We start from the raw sequence: 19,976 nt of genomic DNA on the forward strand, positions 1-19,976 counted from the left end.
AAGGGGTAAAAGTTTGGCCACTAACTGTAATGGTAGTATCCACCAAGTAGTGGTCAGACCAGGTACAAGGAAGAGTGACTGGTGGAGACAGGGCCAGATTACAGGACCAGATCTGGTCTAAAATATGGCCCTTAATGTGGGTGGGGTGAGAGACATGCTGGGTGAGGTTCAGATTCTCAAGAGTCTCGAATAGCTCGATGGCGTGAGGGCCAGCATTGGGGTCGTTAAACCAATAATTTAGGTCGCCGAAAATGGCGAAGTCAGAGTGTGTAGTTAATAGCGCGGAAAGCTGTTCACTCAGGATGGAAGAGAAGTGAGGCATGGAGTGAGGAGGCCGATATAGTAGGAGAAAGGTGAGGGGGCCGGTGTTAGTTTGTACACTGAAGAGTAAATTCTCGACCCCCGATAAAGGAAGGGGGTTAGAGGAAACAGAGGTCAGGCGTTTTGATACAATGGCTGCCACCCCACCCCCGGGCCGGTCGTCAGGGCGGTTGGTATGGAGAATGTAATAGTCAGGGGGGAGGGCGGCCAGAATATCAGGGAGAGACTCGGATGTCAGCCAGGTCTCCGTAAGCAGGAGCAAATCGGGGTTGGAGTTAGAAAGGAGGACAAAAATGTCCTCAGAGTGTTTTACTAACGAGCGAGTGTTTAAATAAAGTACCCTGATCGAAGTGGAACGTTTGCTAGGCGTGCTTGAAGGTAGAGATCTGTCTGAGCAAGACTGTTTATGGCGCGAGATGCCGAGGGCGGTGGTGCGGCGAATGGCGGTGGGAGAAACAGAGAATGCGGGATATTGAAGATCCCTGAGGGCATGGGCTGAGTAGGTAATGGAAGGAACAGAGTGCCATGTCCCATGGCCCGGTCTGGCGCGGACGGGCGCAGACGGGCTTGCCTTAAGCGCGCCTTCGGCGCGCAAACGGCGCTCCCGCTGCGCTCGTCCGCTGCGCTTCCGGTGTGTGCACATTTTTATATTGGATGAAAGAGTTCTATGGGCGTGGCCTAAAAAGGGGCGTGGCCTGTCTCGTGGCCGGGAATGGCGGTTCTGTGAGGCAGCGCGTAAGCGCTACAATCCGCTGAGCGCGTTTCCAATGCTTCACACAGAGTAAGAGGTAAGAACACAACACAGAATAAAGGTGACACTCAAAGTTTAAAATCAGGTGTGTGCAGAAAGCGTCTCCCGGCTTTTCGCCTCAGGAGTGAAATTGTCTAGCAACCACGCTCGTAGTCAGCGGGTGCTTTTAAGCGCGGCGGGTGGGCGTGGCCTAAAAAGTGATGTGCGAATATGTTTAATCTGACAAACACTCAAGAAATCCTCCATCTCGGGGGGCGTGGCCAACTGCCGAGCATGGCGGCAGCTTAACGAGGGAGCTCCGCAGGCACTAACGGCCTGAACACTTATCCGTAGTCCCATCCGTGACATCGCCCGCTCGAAGGAGCGACATCGGCTGGGGGTAACCAGCGGCACGCACCGACCCGCTCCCGGCAATCGTCAGAGGCCGGGAGGTGCTCCGATCAGGGGCGGACAACTGCGGCCTTTCACTGCCCGGCAGCACCGGGCTGACGTACTAGGCGGACCCGGGCGGAAGTGCGCCCTGGGCGGCTGAGGCGCACTGAATTCACCCGGCACCTGCGGACACCCGGTGAAGAGACTCGCGCCGGCGCTCCCTGCTGCCAACCTGCGCCCCTTGGGAGAGCGACCATACCCCGGACGGGCGGAACGCCCACACAGGAGAGGACATCCCTGCTCCTCAGCGGAGCCATCACCAGTGAAAGAGAAGGGCTGATACCGCCGCCCCGTCTGAGAGGTGAGACGGCAGCGCGCCCACAGATCCGTGCTGAGGTCACTGGCTTCAGGCCACATGGGGGGCTGGTGCTGAACATTGTCCCGTGGTCAGCGAACACTGCCCTGGGCACTGCGGCTCAAAACGCGGCGACATCCTGCCGCTATTTACAAGACGCCACCTGTCCTGGGGGCGCAGAAGACACCACGAGGCACGGAAGGTACACGTGCTGTAGCGCGCAGAGGAGCAAAGTACACGCGTGGGGAGCCGCACGGCACGGGCACGGGCACAGATCCTCTACGAATGCGCCCCATCAGTCACAGTGAACTAGAAGCCTGTAACTAACGGTGCAAGGGACTGCAGACGGTGGGAATCCTGAAGGGCCGCACGTGGCGGTCTGCGTTGGACATTTTTAGGGGTCCGGGTCGCACGACAGAGAACGCGACGCCATGGCAGGCAAAGGCTTAAGGAATACGACGACGCAGGCAAAACTTGATAAATTTGCATATGGTCAACAAAGCCATTCTCAGGGAGGCGGGCGCCACTCCACTGGTACTCCTCCGGACACAGAAGGGGCGAAGAAAGTAACCCTGGAGGACATTATGAAAACGCTCACTGATGTACAGGCGACGGTGGGCACTATTTCTTCCGAAGTAAATTTGCTGAGGGCGGACTTTAGGAAGATGTCTGAAAGAGTGTCCCAGGTGGAAGTGGTCACAAAATCTCTCATTGAAGACACTTCGGACCTGCAGGTGGCGATGGAGAGAATGGAAAAGGTCGCGAAGCAACTACAGGACAAGCTGGATGACCAGGAAGGGCGCTCCCGTAGAAACAACGTACGCATCCTGGGCCTTCCGGAGTCGGAAGGGAAAGGCGCCATGGACTTGTATGTAGAAGACCTTATCAAAAACAAGCTACAACCAAAGGGCCTGTCCAACTTTTTCTCTGTTGAGAGGGCGCACCGGGTCCCTGGAGGTACGGCCAAACCGGGAGCAACGCCGCGGCCTGTCCTGGCCAGGCTGTTTAACTTCAGAGATAGGGACGCCATCTTGCAGGCAGCGAGGGTCGCACCGCCTGTAAAAGTCCAGAACTCGACCCTGGCCTTCTTTCCGGACTATACGGCGGATGTGGCTAGGCGCAGAAAATCATTCACTGAAGTAAAAAAGACGCTACGCGATAGGGGCGTACCCTACTCGATGCTTTTCCCCGCCAAATTGCGGGTTGTGGCCGAGGGCAAGACATGGTTCTTCGACACACCGGAGGTGGCACGAGAATGGCTGGATGGATGGAGGCAGGTGGGCCAACCCCAACGTCCACACAGGGACCGCCGGAACCAGCGTAACGAAGGAACGCCGGTACGCCGAACCACCAGCCCTACAACTGAAGAAGGAGCGGCGGGGCAGGATTCGGATCTAGAAAGAGACCCTCTCGGCTCGGGACACCCTGCTAGGGGCTGAATGACTGTGGGACATTTGGATCGACAAATTTGCTGCAGTTGGGACCTCGTGGCTGTTGGAGCTGAGTAGGGCGGGCATGGGCCGATGCCTGTGGGGGACTCACCGACCCCACGAGCAAGTAAGATAGTTAGGGATGGGACTAAGCACTCTGCCAAGTTGGGGATGCGGGCGGGTCTTCGTCCGTGGAGCAGGGGAGCAGGGAGGGGGTGGGGGGGGGGGGAAATTGTACTGTTATTGTTATTGTTATGGTTATTGTTATTGGTCATCACTACTTCCATGAAGAAAACGGTCACACTGTGGGCCATCCACTTCGGGCACACAGGCCCACGTCATTCCTTACAGATAGCGCCACATAGCTGCACGTTGGGGTCACGGGCCTTCAATACGGATGGCAAGGCGAGCACAAAATGCACCCGCTGAGGGCGCTCCCGCTCTAACAATGGTGCCCCCACTGAAACTACTTACGTGGAACGTCCGGGGATTGGGTGATAAAATAAAAAGGGGTTTGGTAATGCACACCATCAAACGCCATGGCCCTGAGTTGGTTCTACTTCAAGAAACACACCTGACAGGGAATACATGCAAGGCTTTAAATAGACGTGGATACACCATGGCAGTTCACGCTCAATTTACTACGGGCTCCAGGGGCACTGGGATACTTATTAAGAAAAACTCGCCCTTTCTTGTCCGCAGCCAAAAGGCAGACGACCAGGGACGCTTTGCGGCGATCTCTGGTCAATGGGAAGGGAGACCCTTTAATGTGGTGTCAGTATACATCCCCCCGGCGCTGCACTCTACTGCGCTGCCGGCACTGGGGCAGTTTCTTCTAGAACTTCCGGAGGGGGACATAATCATCGGGGGGGACTTCAATGCTATAACAGATCCCTTGCTAGACACTTTTCCGACACGGGACCGCCCGAGAGGGGCCTCTGCTCTTCCCAGCTTCCTGAACGCAATGGGCCTCACGGATGCATGGCGTCAACTCAATCCCACAGCACGTCAATACACGCACTACTCCTCCTCACATAACAGCCTCTCACGTATTGATTTCTTCTTTCTTTTGGGGGTAGGTGTAGGCTCCATAGATAGGCTAGAGATTCTACCCAGGGGCATTTCAGATCACTCCCCGATATCACTACATCTTACCACCAAAGAGTCAAAGCGCGCCAGAATATACCCGATTTATCCCAACTATCTACAGGTCCCTGGGATCAGGAAGAAACTTAAGCTAGCCACGACACATTACTTTACCGAAAATGCAGGAACAGTCTGCTCACCCTCGGTACTCTGGGAGGCGTATAAAGCGGTTTTACGTGGAGCTGCCATAGCGGCCATCGCTGGGCATAAAAAGGACTCCAGAACAGAACTTGCGAATTTAGAGCTGGCGCTTGGCGCGGCGAACAATGCTCACATGTCAGACCCCACCCCGGACACTACTCATACATTGCACCTCCGGCAGCAGCAATACCAGGCTCACTTGACAACAATCACTAAGGGTCACTTAGCTCACACCGCACACCGAGTATACGATGTGGGAGACAAGGCCGGAAGGATGTTGGCATGGCTAGACAAACGGGGCGGCAGTAATAGAGGGATACAGAGACTATACGACAGTGAGGGCCAACTACAGACTCACCCGGAACAAATAGTACGTGCCTTGGCACGCCACTTTCAGGGGATATACACCCCGGAGCGGTCCGTCACGGAACGGGAGGCGATGGCCTCGATTAGTCACATTGACATCCCAGAGCTTTCCAACGAAACACAGCTAGAACTGGACGCAGACCTGACTGAGGACGAGATCCAGTTGGCAATACAGGCTCTGCAGTCAGGCAAAGCGCTAGGACCCAACGGCATACCTGTGGAATGGTATAAAGCGACGGCCTCAGTGCTGGCGAAACCCCTGTTAGATATGTACACTGAAAGCATGGAGAAGGCGATGCTCCCGCTCGACCAGCGCACAGCCACGATCGTGGCCATTCCCAAGCCATCCAAGCCACCAACTGATTGTAGCTCTTACCGACCCATTTCCCTACTCAACATTGAAGCAAAGATACTGGCGAAACTCCTGGCCAGTCGCCTAACTCAACACCTACACGCCTTGATACACCCAGACCAGTCGGGTTTCATGCCGCACCGTAGCACGGCGCTGAACCTACGGAGACTGCATGGGGTGATGGCACGGGCGCATCTTCTTACAGACCAGGCAGCGATAATTTCCCTGGATGCTAGGATGGCGTTCGACCTGGTTGAATGGGAATATTTATTTGCTGTACTGACCCGAATGGGCTTCGGCCCAAAATATCTTGCATGGGTACGGCTACTGTACACGTCGCCAGTCGCACAGGTGGTTGCGAATGGTCACATCTCACCGCCATTCCCACTGGGGCGGGGAACCAGACAAGGGTGCCCGCTATCGCCCCTTCTCTTTGCACTGGTGCTGGAACCTTTGGCAATTCTGCTCAGAGCGACGCCGCTGTTCCGGGGCATCTCCTGGGAGGGAGGATGGGAAGACAAAGTCTCCTTGTATGCAGACGACATGCTTATTTACATGATCAATCCTACCGAAGGAGTCCCTGCCCTATTGGCAATCTGCGATGAACATGGCAAGGCGTCGGGCTACACCCTGAATTGGTCCAAATCCATTTTATACATACTCCGGGGCCCGGCCCCTTTGTTGCAGGACGACTGTCCCCTAAAGATAACGTCCACCTCTTTTAAGTACCTGGGAATCTTCGTTACTGCTGATGCTAAGGGATTTTATACAGAGAACTTGCTGCCGCCTCTAGTTCGCCTGCGTGCGGACGTTAAATTCTGGGCTACACTGCCGCTGACCCTCCTTGGAAGGGCAGCGCTGTATAAGATGATGGCTCTCCCAAGGTTTCTATATGTGCTTGAGAATTCCCCCTATATCGTGGACCCACGCTACTTTACGCAAATCGCTGCACTGGTATCGGGTTTGTTGTGGAGTAATGGCCCAGCGCGGATAGCACAGGATAAACTGGTTAAGAGCTGGTATGAGGGAGGGATTGCGTTGCCTAATCTTCAATTATATTATTGGGCGTCCCAGCTTAAAATAATTAACCACTGGATACACACTCCACGGGACGATCCCGCTTATAAGGCGGTGTTATACAACTACTCGCAAGTTAAGACCCTACTAGGTCCGACATTTCACACAGCAACACTGTGGCACACAGCACAATCGCGTCTGGGCTGGAAGGGCAGACTTACCAGGTTAACACCGTTGTGGGACACTAAGGCGCTGGGAAACTTGAGGTCCTGTAAGGGATTCACACAGTGGGACAACATAGGGATCTCAGTGGTGGGGGACCTCTGGGAGGGGGGCACGGTGCTTCCGTTTTCCCAACTCCAACAACAACATGGATTAGGCCCCACGGAGACATTCAGGTATGTTCAGATCAGACACGCCCTCCTACGAGCGATTCCACCTGACACCACACTCCCAGACTCATCACCGCTGGAGGACAGGCTACTGACAGAATTTATGGAACAAAAGGCTACCTCTCTCACATATAAAAAACTAGTTAACAACTTCCCGGACCCCACACAGAAGCTCAAGGCGAAATGGGTTGGGGAGCTGGGCGAAATGGACGAGACGGAATGGAACGAGGCGCTTGCATCACCGCGGGAGGTAGGCATATCGTCCAGGTTCCGCTTAATACAACTCAAGATTCTACACCGCACATATTACACCAGACCGCTCCTCCATAGAATACAGCGGGCGCCACACCCATACTGCCTCAGGGGCTGCGGGGAGGAGGGTACTCTGCTCCACACACTGTGGGATTGCCCACGAATCCAGGAGGTGTGGAGGCAGGTTATGCGCACTGTTTCCCAGGCCATGGAAATATCAGTCCTGCCAGAACCCCGTCTGTGCCTGTTAAACATATGGGAACCTACTGACCTGGACAGGTATGGGCGATTGTGGGTTACGTTGGCAGTCACGGTGGCCAAACGGGATATTGCGCAAAAATGGGGTGCCCCGGAACTGCCTACAGTAGCTGGGTGGATCAGGAATATGGACCTTTTAATGGTAAAAGAAAGGGCAGTATATCTAATGCGAGCTTGCCCCCGTAAGTGGAATAAGGTATGGTCACCGTGGAACAAATATAGGGGGGAACCATGTACACCATTGCCGGAGGGCCAGGACTCAGAGTCGGAGGAGGATGAAGACTAGATGGACTGAGTCCACACACTGAATACTGGGGAGGGCTGAGAGGGTGCGGGGTGGCGAAGCTAGCTTGGGACCAGTAATGCATGTGTGGAATGGCCGAATGCTGACCATATACAGACTTACCTATTGCCATGTGATGACCTTAGTTGCGTTAATTGTTTTTGTTATGCTTACACTTTGGCCTGTTGGGAGCGGGTAAACCAACCACGAGTAAGAACCGTAAGGACTACCATGAGAGACTGTTATGAAGGTATGACCTGAAACCTGTCTTTTACGGACTCTTAAGACTGCTCCATGGACAAATCAAGGTGGCAACCGTAAGTTGCTGGATCGCGACATGTTTTTGTTTTTCCTACTCTCTTGTTCGACAATGCCAAAGATACATGAGCGAGATGCATGTCTGTTTATGTGATTGTCTATTATGCCATCTTGACAATAAAGATCTGTTAAAAAAAAAAAAAAAAAAAAAAAAAGACCAACTCTAAAAGAAATCCTCCATCTCTGCAGAAACTAATTGTACTCCATTATCTGAAATCAAAGTGGCAGGACAACCCTCCCGCGCAAAAACTTCTCTAAAAAAAACTAATGACAGCACTCGTAGTGGCCTTGGCGACAAATTTCACCTCAGGCCATTTGAAGTGGTAGTCAATGATGGCCAGAGCAAATCTAGAAGATTCAGGTAAAATAGAAAAGGGGCCAGAGATGTCAAAAGCAACCTTGTTCCAAGGAACCTGTGGCCAAACAACTGGTTTAAGTGGAGGTATATGAACTCTCAACATTTTATCCTTATCACAACATTCATTACACTCCCTGACAGTGCGATCTATGAACCTGTCCATGCCTGGCCACCAAAAATACAACCTTACCAACCGTTTCATTGCAGAAATCCCAGGATGGGTTTTGTGTGCTAGATTCAAAATTAATTCTCTTACTCCCTGCGGTGGAATGCATTTTCCAGATTTAAATATAAACTCACCTTCACAAAATAATTCATCAGCAATATGGAAAAATGGTAACAATTCTGAACTGACACTATTCTTGCTAGGCCAACCTTCCAGCACATTCTTTTTAAGACTTACAAACACCTCATCCGCATCTTGTGCCTCTTTCCATTTCTCTTCAGTAATATTCAAACACTGAGATGGAACTACATCCGTGATTCCCAACACAAAATCAATATCTTTAGTTAAATTTACTTTGTCTGAACAATCATTGCAAAGAAGACGTGAAAGGAAATCTGCAGTAAATGTTTTTTTACCAGGAATATACTCTACAGAAAAGTTATATTCTTACAATTTAGATGCCAGGCGTGCAATTCTCGCTGTGGAATTCCAACCTCCCCCAACAGATAGTATGTGAATAAGGGGTTTATGGTCTGTTCTAAGCACAAAATAGCTTCCCCAAACATAAATTCTAAAATGTTCCACCGCCCACACACATGCGAGCAACTCTCTTTCAATAACTGCATATCTGCGTTCTGTCTCATTAAGTGTTCTGGATGAAAACGCAACATTCCACTCAATATTTCCATCTCGTTGGGACAACACACAACCCAAACCATACAAGCTGGCATCAGTAGTTATAATGCACTTATAACCCATCCTAAACGGCTTTAAAGTAGGAGCACTTACAATGTCATTTTTAATATCCACAAAAGCCTTATTTTGTTCATCCTTCCACTCAAATGTAGCTTTCTGTCTTAACAATTTCCTTAGCGGCTCCATTTTAGTTGCGAAATTTTCTACAAACTTACTGTAATATTCGCACATACCTGAGAAAGACAGGAGTTGTTCTCTGTTGACTGGAGCTGGCGCCTTAAGAATAGCTTCTACGTTGGATTTCTTAGGGACCAAAACCTCACCTGATGTCCTAAATACTCAACTGATTTACAGAACAATTTACATTTATGTGCCTTCAAAGTGAGACCGCTAACTTCCAAACTTTTGCAAACTAAATCTAAATGCGACACATGATCTTGTTCGTTCTTAGAAAAGACTAAAATATCGTCCTGGAAACACTTGACAAAAGAATCCAAGGGCCCTATTTATGAAGGCCTTGCGCTGCCGGTGCGTCACTTTTAACATGGGAAAAAGTGACGCACCGGTGGCGCAAGGCTTTCATAAATGAGGACCCAAGTCTCTAAAAACTTGAAACATCACCCTCTGAAATAGAGAAGCCGCTGAGGCCAATCCAAACGGCATTCTTTAATACTGGAAAAGATCCATAGGTGTGATAAAAGCGGTGTATTTCTTTGATTCGTCAGGCAGTTCGATTTGATGGTACGCTGATCTGAGATCACGGGTGGTGAAGATCTGCGCACCATCAAATAATGACACCAGCTCATTGATGTTGGGAAGGGGGTGGCAATCAATTATGATGTTAGAATTCAAAGCCCTTAAATCAATGCATACGCGTAATTTTTGGTCAGGTTTCCGCACCACTACAATGGAAGAAACCCTTTCTGAGGACTCGATAGGATCTATTATGTCCTCCTTGAGTAGATCATTCAACATTTCCTTTAACTCCTCTCTCACATTAAGTGGAACAACTCTCAATTTTTGTTTAACAGGAGTTGCATCTTTTTTTAAAACAATTTTGTGAGCAAAATTTTTTTACTTCCCCAAATCATCACAGAAAACTTTGCTATATTTATGACTCCAAAAATTCATGTTTTCCTTCATACCTTCTTTCTCCACCCAATCATGGCTTGTAGTACTTACCATGTCTTTTTCACTACATAAGGACACAGGATCTTTGGAACGTGGGTTGAGACTGATGCCTAACTCATATTGATCATGCCAACCTAACACATTAACTCCTTTAACAGCAATGTATAATTTGATCATAACAGTTCTATTTCTAAAAGTAAGAGGCACTTTAAAAAAAAACTCAATGTCAATAATATATCCATTAAAGCTTTCTGCAATAATGTCAGAAGGTAGAATATTTGTAATATCACATACGTCCACCAACTTCTCACTGAAATATTCTTTAGTAATAATCGTCCATGGCGATCCCGAATCAACCATAAGTTCTATTTCCTTATTGTAAACATAAAAGGAACATTTAGGAGACCTTATACTCCCTATCACTACACATCCTCTTTGAACAATAGAAACAACAAAACCCTTGTTGAGCTCCTGAATTTGACTAACCTCTGTACTTTCATTAATACAAGATATCTTTGTAGAATCCAACCTGTTGGAAGAAATCCGTGTTTGGTTATAGCGTCTATCTCTGGAAACATTGGTAAAATGACCTATTCTCCCACACATCTTACACTCCTTACTGATCGCTGGACATCCCTGAAAAGAAGCAATATGTGACTTACTACCACACCTAAAACAGGCAAAAGAATTATTATAGCCATCTTGTCTCTTATAAAGAAAATTATTGAAATTCCCTTTGTTCCTTCCTTGCGTAAAATTAGGAACCTGGTTATCAATTTTTGATTTAACGATGCAAACTTCTTCTTCAGATGTAAGTTTGCTAGTATTGGGGTTTTGCTTGACAGCATCCATCCATTTGTCCGACATTTCAGTGGACTTAGCTACAGCAATTGTTTCTTCCAAATTTGGATCACCCATGCACCAAAGTTTTTCCTGGATTTTTTTATTTTTAACATGGACGATGATTTGATTTCGAAGCATTTCGTCGCACATTGTCCCAAAATTACAATGTAGACTCAGAGATCTTAGTGCAGTAAGAAAGTCATCAAAAGATTCATCTTTTTTTGTGCCCTGGTGTAAAATTTAAACCTGTTCAAAGCAATGTTGGCAGTTGGTTCGAATCTTTTTTCAAGTCTAGACAATGCTTCAACATAAACATTTAAGGAATCACCCTCACCAGAACGTGAAGTGCATTGTGGCAAAGTTTTGAAAATGTCCTGCACCTCTGAACCAAGACAGTGAGGTAAAATGCTTTTCTTTCTTTCGGCACCCATTCGCTCCCCATCAATAGCCTTCATATAGTTAAAGAATTCTTCTTTCCATCTAGACCAAGGCATGGGAGGATCACCTTTGATTTGTAAAAATTTGGCTGGGGGATCGAACTGCATTTTTTTATACTACTAAAATAATAATGGCTTAAAATAAATTAATACAATGAAATTTTTGAGAGAATGAGAATAAAACAAAAATCAGATATATATATATGGTCTAACATACACAACAATGAAATATATATATATATATATATATATATATATATATATATATAATCTAGCATAAATACATTGAATAACTATAACGTTTGTCCAAGAACTGAATAATTTTGTTCTTTAAATACCATAAAAGTTGGAAAGCTTGTAAAATCTTACTAAATCAGGTTTCTTTAAGCTTCATTCAAAAGTAAGAGTTCAAAATAGCTTCGTATAAAATTGCAGAAGAAATCATGTAGAAATAAATATTTCCGTGTGAAAAGCTTCTAAAACTAAGTACTTCCGTGTGACAAAAAAAAAAATTTAAACAACTTGCCAGGTAGAGACGAAATCCTTCCGTGTGATTTATACCAAGCGCTGGTTATGAAGAAATCTTTCAGTGTGATTTATACCAAGCGCTGGTTGCTTGGTAACTTGATCTGAACAGCGTGCTCAGACTGGAAATACTTCCGTATAATTTAGAGTGAAAGCTGATTGCCTGGCGACATACTCCTCACAGCGTGCTTGTAGGACGTCTTCTTTGTGACGTATTCCTCCGGCTGAGCGCGATGAGATAAGCGCCGTTGGCTGAGAGGAAATACACAAACAGGAGCTGCACGTGTGATGGCAATGCACGCGTTCATTTGAAGTCGGCAAACTTAAAAAATGCAAAGACCTCGCGAAACTGAAAATGAAGCGCTTGTCAAAACGGAACCCAAAATTGATCGTAGCGCTGAAGGTAAATAGCTGAAAGGTCACATAAATATAAATGCTTGACTAAAAGGCTTCCACGCTGTAAAATCCACACAAGTACTTAAATGTAAACAACTTTTGATGGCAAATCCACACGGCAGAATTTAAAGTTGAAAAATAATGTTTGGCAAAGCTTCCAAAATGTCATAGATGGAATGAATTATAATAAGAACAATGGTAGTAATTGAAAATACAGTACCTTGAAGAAATAATGATCCACAAGAAACAATGTCGAATTTGGTTGAAAATAAATATAAAATCCAATGGGTTCAATCAGATACTCCGCTCCTGTGCTGAAAATGGCAGGCGTAAATAGGTCCTCGTCGCCAAATTTGTAAGAAACAGATCCAAGGCTTTTTAGATGTTTATTAAAGAATCAGCACAGCATAACTCTTGACAGTATGGCAGCAGGATCCAACTGCCTTCTAAGAGTAGAATGCTACATTAGCAAAACTCTGTTTAGAATACAGAGCCAATACAGAACATAAACAAGTCTCATGCTTTAAGGTAACACTGCACTATATACATGTAGATAATGTAATTATAATAAATACAAGAATGTAACAGTCCTGCTATCCTAAAACACACCATTCGCCACCCTCATGCAATACACTCTTAGTGAATGCCAGGGTGCGGCAAGTGGGAGACTCGCTGTTCAGTACACAGTTGATATTTGAGTGAGGCTTATATTAAGCGGACCATCCACGCTCACTCACCACCTGGACCGCAGTCCTGCTCCTGCACCTGCCCAGCTCCTGCTCCCTTGGTTTATTGTTTCCCGTAAGATTGGTTTCAGTCCCAGCTAAAGCAAAGTTGGTGTGGGCTCCTGGGCTTTCAGGGTATGAAAGATTCTGGATTTTTCCAGTCCACACTTATGGTGCCAACTCTCATAATTAAAGTTTATTTTGCTGCTTTGTGCCTTGACTTGGAATTTTGAATTGTCAATTTCACTGGATTAAAAAAGAAAACTGATCATTGAATTTGAGGTGCTTCTGTATCTGCACCCCAATTGCATTAGGGGATCCAAGAAAATTTGATGGACTGCATGGTACTGATTGAATTTAAAAGGGACAGTTTTCCATGAATGGTACCATGGCTATTAGATACTGATTAGGAAAATGTGATGTTGATGACAAGATTCAAAGGTATTATAAAGGTGTTCATTGTTCTTGTTTGCAGCTCGCCTGCGTTCCCACTCTTTGGAGGGTTTACTTGTTCATTGCTGTGGTCGTCCACTTCTTTGTATGCTACGGGTTTGAGGTGAGTACTCGTACATTTTCTGACCAATGAGTATAGTCACTGACTTTTACCTTACTTTGTGGAGCAGCATTCAAAGTTTTGGAGTTATAGAAGGAAAATGTAGCAACTATGCTCTAAAGTTACAATAAAACTGCCCAGAAAGTAAACCCTCAGTAAAATGAACAGCCGATAAAAAATAGTGACCTCTTTGCTTTGGCTCAAGACTTCAAATGCACCTTACAAATATTGCAGTCTTATTGTGAATAAATATGTTCCTTGGTTATTGTTTTCTAATGCTTTTACCAGAATCAAGCACTGGATATGCAGAAGTGGGTATACTCTGTTTTCAAACTAAATTGCATTACTTTGACTGATAGATAAGTGTCCCTGTACATCTGTATATCAACCCAGTTTTTTTCACCATTTTTTATCTCTTGATACAAACATGAAATAATCATCTCACTCATTCATCAAGTGTACCCTGAGCTCAATGTGAAGGGATATCAAACTTGATTATTTAAAAAAATGTATTTTACTTTATTTTTTCAGGAAGCAATTATTGAGAACCGAGCCCTCTGGGTCTGGATAAAGAAGACGGTTAACTACAAATCGAAAAGCCAGTACCAGAAACTGCATCGACGTCTGGAAAGGGCTCCACAATGGCCACCGATACACCAAACCATCTATCCCGACTCACTTGTTACAGAGCTAGAAGCTGAAATAGACATCTTTCGCAACCCAGCATTTGAGAGAAATGAGCATGTGATGACAAAGAGATAACTCAACTCCTAGCTGCATGGGATTCAAAAAGGGACTCCCTGGTCTTTTAGCCAGCACTATTTATTTGTAAATGATTAACAATTGGATTATTCATTGATGTAACCTAGTGGTTTTAGATTGCATCCCGACTTCCTGCACCCGCATACTCAGAAATTACTCAATAAATTGTGCGGAACGTTATGCTCCAAAATAGATCACAGCCTGCTGGTCAGTACCTGGTCACTGGGGTGGAACGTGGGATGCTTAACGGATGGTTCTATTCATTCTGCACTTCCAAGTCCATAGTAAAGGCTCAGGGTACATCTCCTCACATTGTCAAGCAACAAAGTCAGGATTTTGTACAAGAAGCGCAGACAGTGGTTTTGTGGCACCTGTACAATTGTCCATTAATTAAAGATATTAGCCAGAGACACAAAGTGGGAAATCTGACCAACATTGGCCATGACTCAGATGTCAGGAAAGGACTTTTTGTAGAATTAACAGAAGGATTTCTCGCAAGCACTAATTGACTTTATTGCCCCTTACACCTTGGCCTCTCAAAAATTCCAAGTATTGGGCAACTTTAATTATCACAGTGAAAATTCGGATGACCCCTGTGTCACCAAAACTTTAGCGGATCTGCTCTTTCTCGGACTGGAACAGCTGGTGTCCGGCCCTACACAAAGGGCTCGTCATATATTGGATCTCAATTTTCACTAATGCTGAGGAAGTGTCATGTGACTCTTTCTCTGATCCATTTCTCCATCTCATGTAACAAGGCTTTTGACATACCTACGAAAGCAGTAAAAAGGCCACAGCATAACTGGAACTCAGTCACCCCCTCTGCCTTCACTGAGATTTGTAATCTCCCTTTACATTCCTCCTCTGTAGATGTGGACACAGCACTATCTATTTACCATGACTCCTTATCGCACCTCTCAAGATATCATCCCCAGTCTCCTATAGAAGTTCTTCCCCGTGGTATTCAGATGCTCTGCGTCAACAGTAATCAATGTGCAAACACCTTGAATGCAGTTGGAGTTCCATTAAATCCATTAGGGACCAAGCAGAATACCGGTCCAGGCTTGGAGTCTAGAATAATATGATCAGGTCAGCCTGGAAATCTTTCCTAGCTATCTCAAGTTAAAAATCAAGGAACTCCACTAAAGAGCTTTTGAAAGCATTAAATAACTTTGTGATACCCCCGTGCCTGTGCCTCTGCCGTTGAGGCTTCTCAAACTTTTATGATAATTTAGTGAACCTTTTTTAAGACAAAATTCTGTCAATTTACAAATACCTGTCAGCTATCCCTGATAGCTTTCAGCCCAATTCCGATCTTAATCATTCCCATCCTACAGCCACAGATAGCCCGAGCAAATTCACACTGCTCTGAGGCTCATGTGTTGGATATGCTAGCCCACGCTAAGATTTTAAGATGATGGACTGACACCACAGAGTTATCCCACAAGTCACATACATTTGAAGCTTTGATCACAATATAAGATTTGAAGCAACTTTTCTGGACATCAACTCCACACCACAATTAAGAGCCAAATACCAACTCCAAGTCCTGAAGAGAATCCCTGATTTGTTATGGATTCAAAATGTGTGACTTTGAGTATGGGGGACTGTTGATGGGGTGTGACATGAGGAATGTTAAATAATATAATGGAATACAATGTCCGCAGTCTAATAGTCTTTTAACAAATTGTACCCCTCCCTCAGAATTACTGGATGTTACAAAGAATACACTGTATAGATGGCTACCTTTTGACATAACGTCATTTAAAGATAACCGGAATAGTATCAAAACAGGCTCTCCTAAGGACCTTTTTCCAATTTCAATTCTAAAGAAAATGGACCCTCTGATCCTGAAATGGATTATGGACCTTCTCAATGCCTCACTTGCTGAGGCAACAATACCTGCCAATTGGAAACATGCGATGATCCTTCCTTTGTTGAAGAAAGCAAATTCTGACCGAGATTTTCTGCCCAGTTTCATTACTTCTCAAAAATGTTTGACAAATATGTTAACTGCCAACTGACCCAATTCGTGAAGTCCCGAAATATCCTGCATCCGTCTCAATCGTTTTTCAGATCCGGATTCTCACCAGAATCGACACTTCTGGGAGTTACGGAAACCATTTGCCGGCAACTGGACAGAGGCGATACAGTGGCACTCATCTTGTTAGATTTGAGTGCCGCTTTTGACACCATATAAAATGAGACTCTTATTCAAACTTTTAATTCTAAGGGCATTGGCGGCCTTACTTTGGAATGGCTCGCATGCTTTTTAATTAATCGCACATTCCAAGTGTTCTCTTCAACATCCAACTCCAGATCACACGTCTCTTCTTATGGAGTTACTCAGGGATCGATTTTAAGTTCTTTACTTTTTAATGTTTATATTAGCCCACTAGCTGACATAGCAGAGGAAGCTGGACTTAGGATATTTTCTTATGCAGACTATACCCAGCTTATTTTCTCTCTTTCGACTAATAGCACTGCTAAATCACCATCCCTTAAAATAGGCTTACAAAATATTGCGGGATGGATGCACGCAAACAAACTTAAATTGAATGGAGGAAAAACTGAACTCTTGATTTTGGGCGGAAATAAAGATCTTTGGGGACCGCAACATTGGCCTCACCAAATGGGTTCCCCTCCCACACTTTCTCAATCTGTCCGTAACCTGGGTATTATAATAGATGATCAGTTGACTATGCGTCAACAAGCAATTAGGGTTGCATCAATATGTTTTACCATTTTAAAATGGTTAAAAAAGATGTTATGGATACTGCCTTCTACAACACAGAAAACGGTTGTCCAGGCCCTGATCATCTCAAAATTAGAATATGGAAATATCCTGTACTCAGGGGCAAACAAGGATGTAACCCATAGGCTACAAGTGGTCCAAAATTCGGCAGCTAGACTCATTTGTCAGCTACCTCCATTTCTAAGTCACTCCGGGACCTACACTGGCTAAGAATTGATCATCGATCTAAATCTAAAGCCTTGTGCTACATGTACAAATCAATGCCGGCACCTTCCCTCATTATCTGAGCACCCTGGTTCACAAATACAAGCCAACTCGCGCCCTTAGATCCTCGAAGCAAGCCAAATGTGTGACCCCTAGATTCAAACTGACCCGTATAGGCGGCCGCTCTTTCTCTTTGCTCGCACGTGCTCTATGGAATTCAATGCATCTTTCCCTTCGCATGGAACAAAACTATATCAAATTTAGGAAAGGCATCAAAACTAAGGGCTGGATGTAGGTAAATAGAATTTACCGATGCTAAAATACCAAATTTTACCGATTCGGTATTTTAGAATCGGTAAATGCTATGTAGCTAAAAATTCAGTAAAAATTGCCGAATCGTTAAGATTCGGTATTTACCGAATCAGTATTTAAAGATTCGGTAATTTCCATTTATTCCTATGGGCCTGGAGGCCCATAGGAATGAATGTCAATTACCGAATCGGCAATTACCGATTCGGTAAAATAGGGAAATATTCAAGGGTGGCAGGGTGTCACTTTGACACCCTGTTGCACCCCTGAATAGTGCTTGTGTGCACATGCGGCACACATACATGCCCTAAGGGCATGTATGTCTGTCACATGGCACAGGTGTAAATGCACAGATTTGCATTTACCGAGGTATTTGTTATTTACCACCAACTAATAGTTGGTGGTAAATAACGAATCCTTAAAGCGCAGAAGTACTCTTCAAAGTGCTTCCTACATGTCATTTACCGATTCGGTAAATACCGAATCGGTAAATGATGATTCGGTAAATACCGAATCGGTAAATACCGATTAGTTATTTACCGAATCCTCCCCTACATCCCAAATGCCCAATACCGGTCGGTAACGGCCGAAATTCGGTAATTTCGGCCGTTACCGACCGGTATTGGGCCACCTACATCTGGGCCCTTAGTTATTTAATATATAGTTTTGTCTCTCTTGTTGCTCTGTTCTTTAGCTTGTGTCCATAAGGCGCCGGGAAACCTCCGGGTAGCTGTTGCACCATATAAATTTAAATATATTAATAATAATATTTCCTGCAGCAGCTTCTGACAACACCCACCAGTAGGTTAGGTATCCCAATCCTCTCACAGGCAGGACAGGAAACATGTGTTTCGAAAATGAGTAACTGTCCGTCTGGTTTTAATATGAATGTAGGACAGGTTTCATTTCAGGCTAGCACACACGGGTTATTGATATTTTTCATGTGATTACTGATTTGTTGTTAATATTTGTTTGCACAAACGTTCCATATATTATTCTTTTTTCTCATCACATTTTTTTTTTGCACTATGTAAATGTTGTATATAGTTCTATTTCAAATGTTTTTGAATTGTGCGATTTACTAATGTGGTGTTTCTTTGAATAGACATGCTCTACTGATTTATGAATGTCTTTGTTGAAATATCAAAAATAAGCGAAATAAAGCTTAAAAACTTTGGAATTAATGGTCTAAGGTTTATCACAACTCTAATCAAAATAATCCCTCCAGACATCCTGTTTGCTTATTTTTATATTGACGTGGTCCAAGCCTGGAGTTATGGACAAAAGCCTTGCTTGATCACACTGGTCTTAATTATGACGCTGCCTCCTATTTACGCCATCCTTGTAAATAGAGGACAGCGTCAAAATCGATAGATGTTGCGGTGGAAAGCCCACAGTCACACCCATTGCCCTTCTCTTTCCCCTAAGTGCAGTGTGAAATTGTGCCCTATTTCCAAGGCAGCGTTAAGCCACAATAAATGGCTTAAGTCTGCCTTCTAAATAAGGCGAAGCCCATATCGCCAACACACCGTCCTGAAAGTGAGGTTGTGGTGGCGATAAGGGCTTGTAAATATGCCCCATACTCTCACACACTCTATTTTCATCCTGAAAATGTGGATTTCAAGGAATATTATGTTGGCTAAGCAAAGACACAAATGAGCTGTATTTAACATTGTGAAATCTGTGTAGCCAAAGAATAAAGTTCATGTTAGGATAAAAAATGAATTCTAAGTATTTTAGATTAAATAGAGTCAAACAAGTTTGAAAAGCATACGAGGCCTGAAGTGTAGATGCCATAGACATTGTAAGTTTACCAATGCATGTGTTTTACATATCAAAGTAAGAGTCAAGCATTGTTTAAATAGTGTTAAAGGCTGGCTGGCTTGTTCCTGGGAAAAGATCTTATTGTGGACTATAACCAGGGCCACTGGAATTATACGATTGTGCGGCGATTTTCGCATATTTATAGATTGACTACATAGTCTATATTCTGCAGATTTTAACAAAAAACCGTTATTAGCTCAAACGGTTCAAAAGTTACTAAAAATGCAGCGACAAAGCTGGGCTGATCACATTTTTGTTGCTTATTGCAATATATTTGGGTATTAAACTGGTGTTATAGGGGTGCAGCCAAAGCCTAAGAAGTGTCACCAAGGTTAACCCATTTACTGCTCTGAACGTTCCACGCCAGTGCGGAAGGTTCTAAGAAACGGGCGGGGTCGTGTCGGCCAATGGACGTGCGCAGCACTACGGAGGTAGTGCTTGAGACGGCCGTTGGCCGACAGCAGCAGCCAACGGGTTAACAATGAAGAAATAATGATAGGATACTAATATGAAATGTGCTACATTATGAGTATAATTA

The 19,976-nt window shown here is 45.1% G+C and overlaps 1 protein-coding gene across 1 annotated transcript in view; it reads left to right on the forward strand.

Annotated features, from left to right (window-relative positions):
• The window catches only part of LOC144792390 (putative cation-transporting ATPase 13A4), a 466,918-nt gene extending 448,124 nt beyond the window's left edge, over positions 1 to 18,794 (forward strand). Inside the window, exons 29-30 of the mRNA XM_078667375.1 lie at positions 13,507 to 13,587; positions 14,116 to 18,794. Of these exons, the coding sequence (XP_078523501.1) occupies positions 13,507 to 13,587; positions 14,116 to 14,346 (312 nt within the window). The 3' untranslated portion in view covers positions 14,347 to 18,794. The remainder of the gene's footprint in view (positions 1 to 13,506; positions 13,588 to 14,115) is intronic.
• Positions 18,795 to 19,976: the final 1,182 nt, after the last annotated feature.

The sequence above is a fragment of the Lissotriton helveticus genome, chromosome 11 (assembly GCF_964261635.1).
Source record: "Lissotriton helveticus chromosome 11, aLisHel1.1, whole genome shotgun sequence".
NCBI lineage: Eukaryota > Metazoa > Chordata > Amphibia > Caudata > Salamandridae > Lissotriton > Lissotriton helveticus.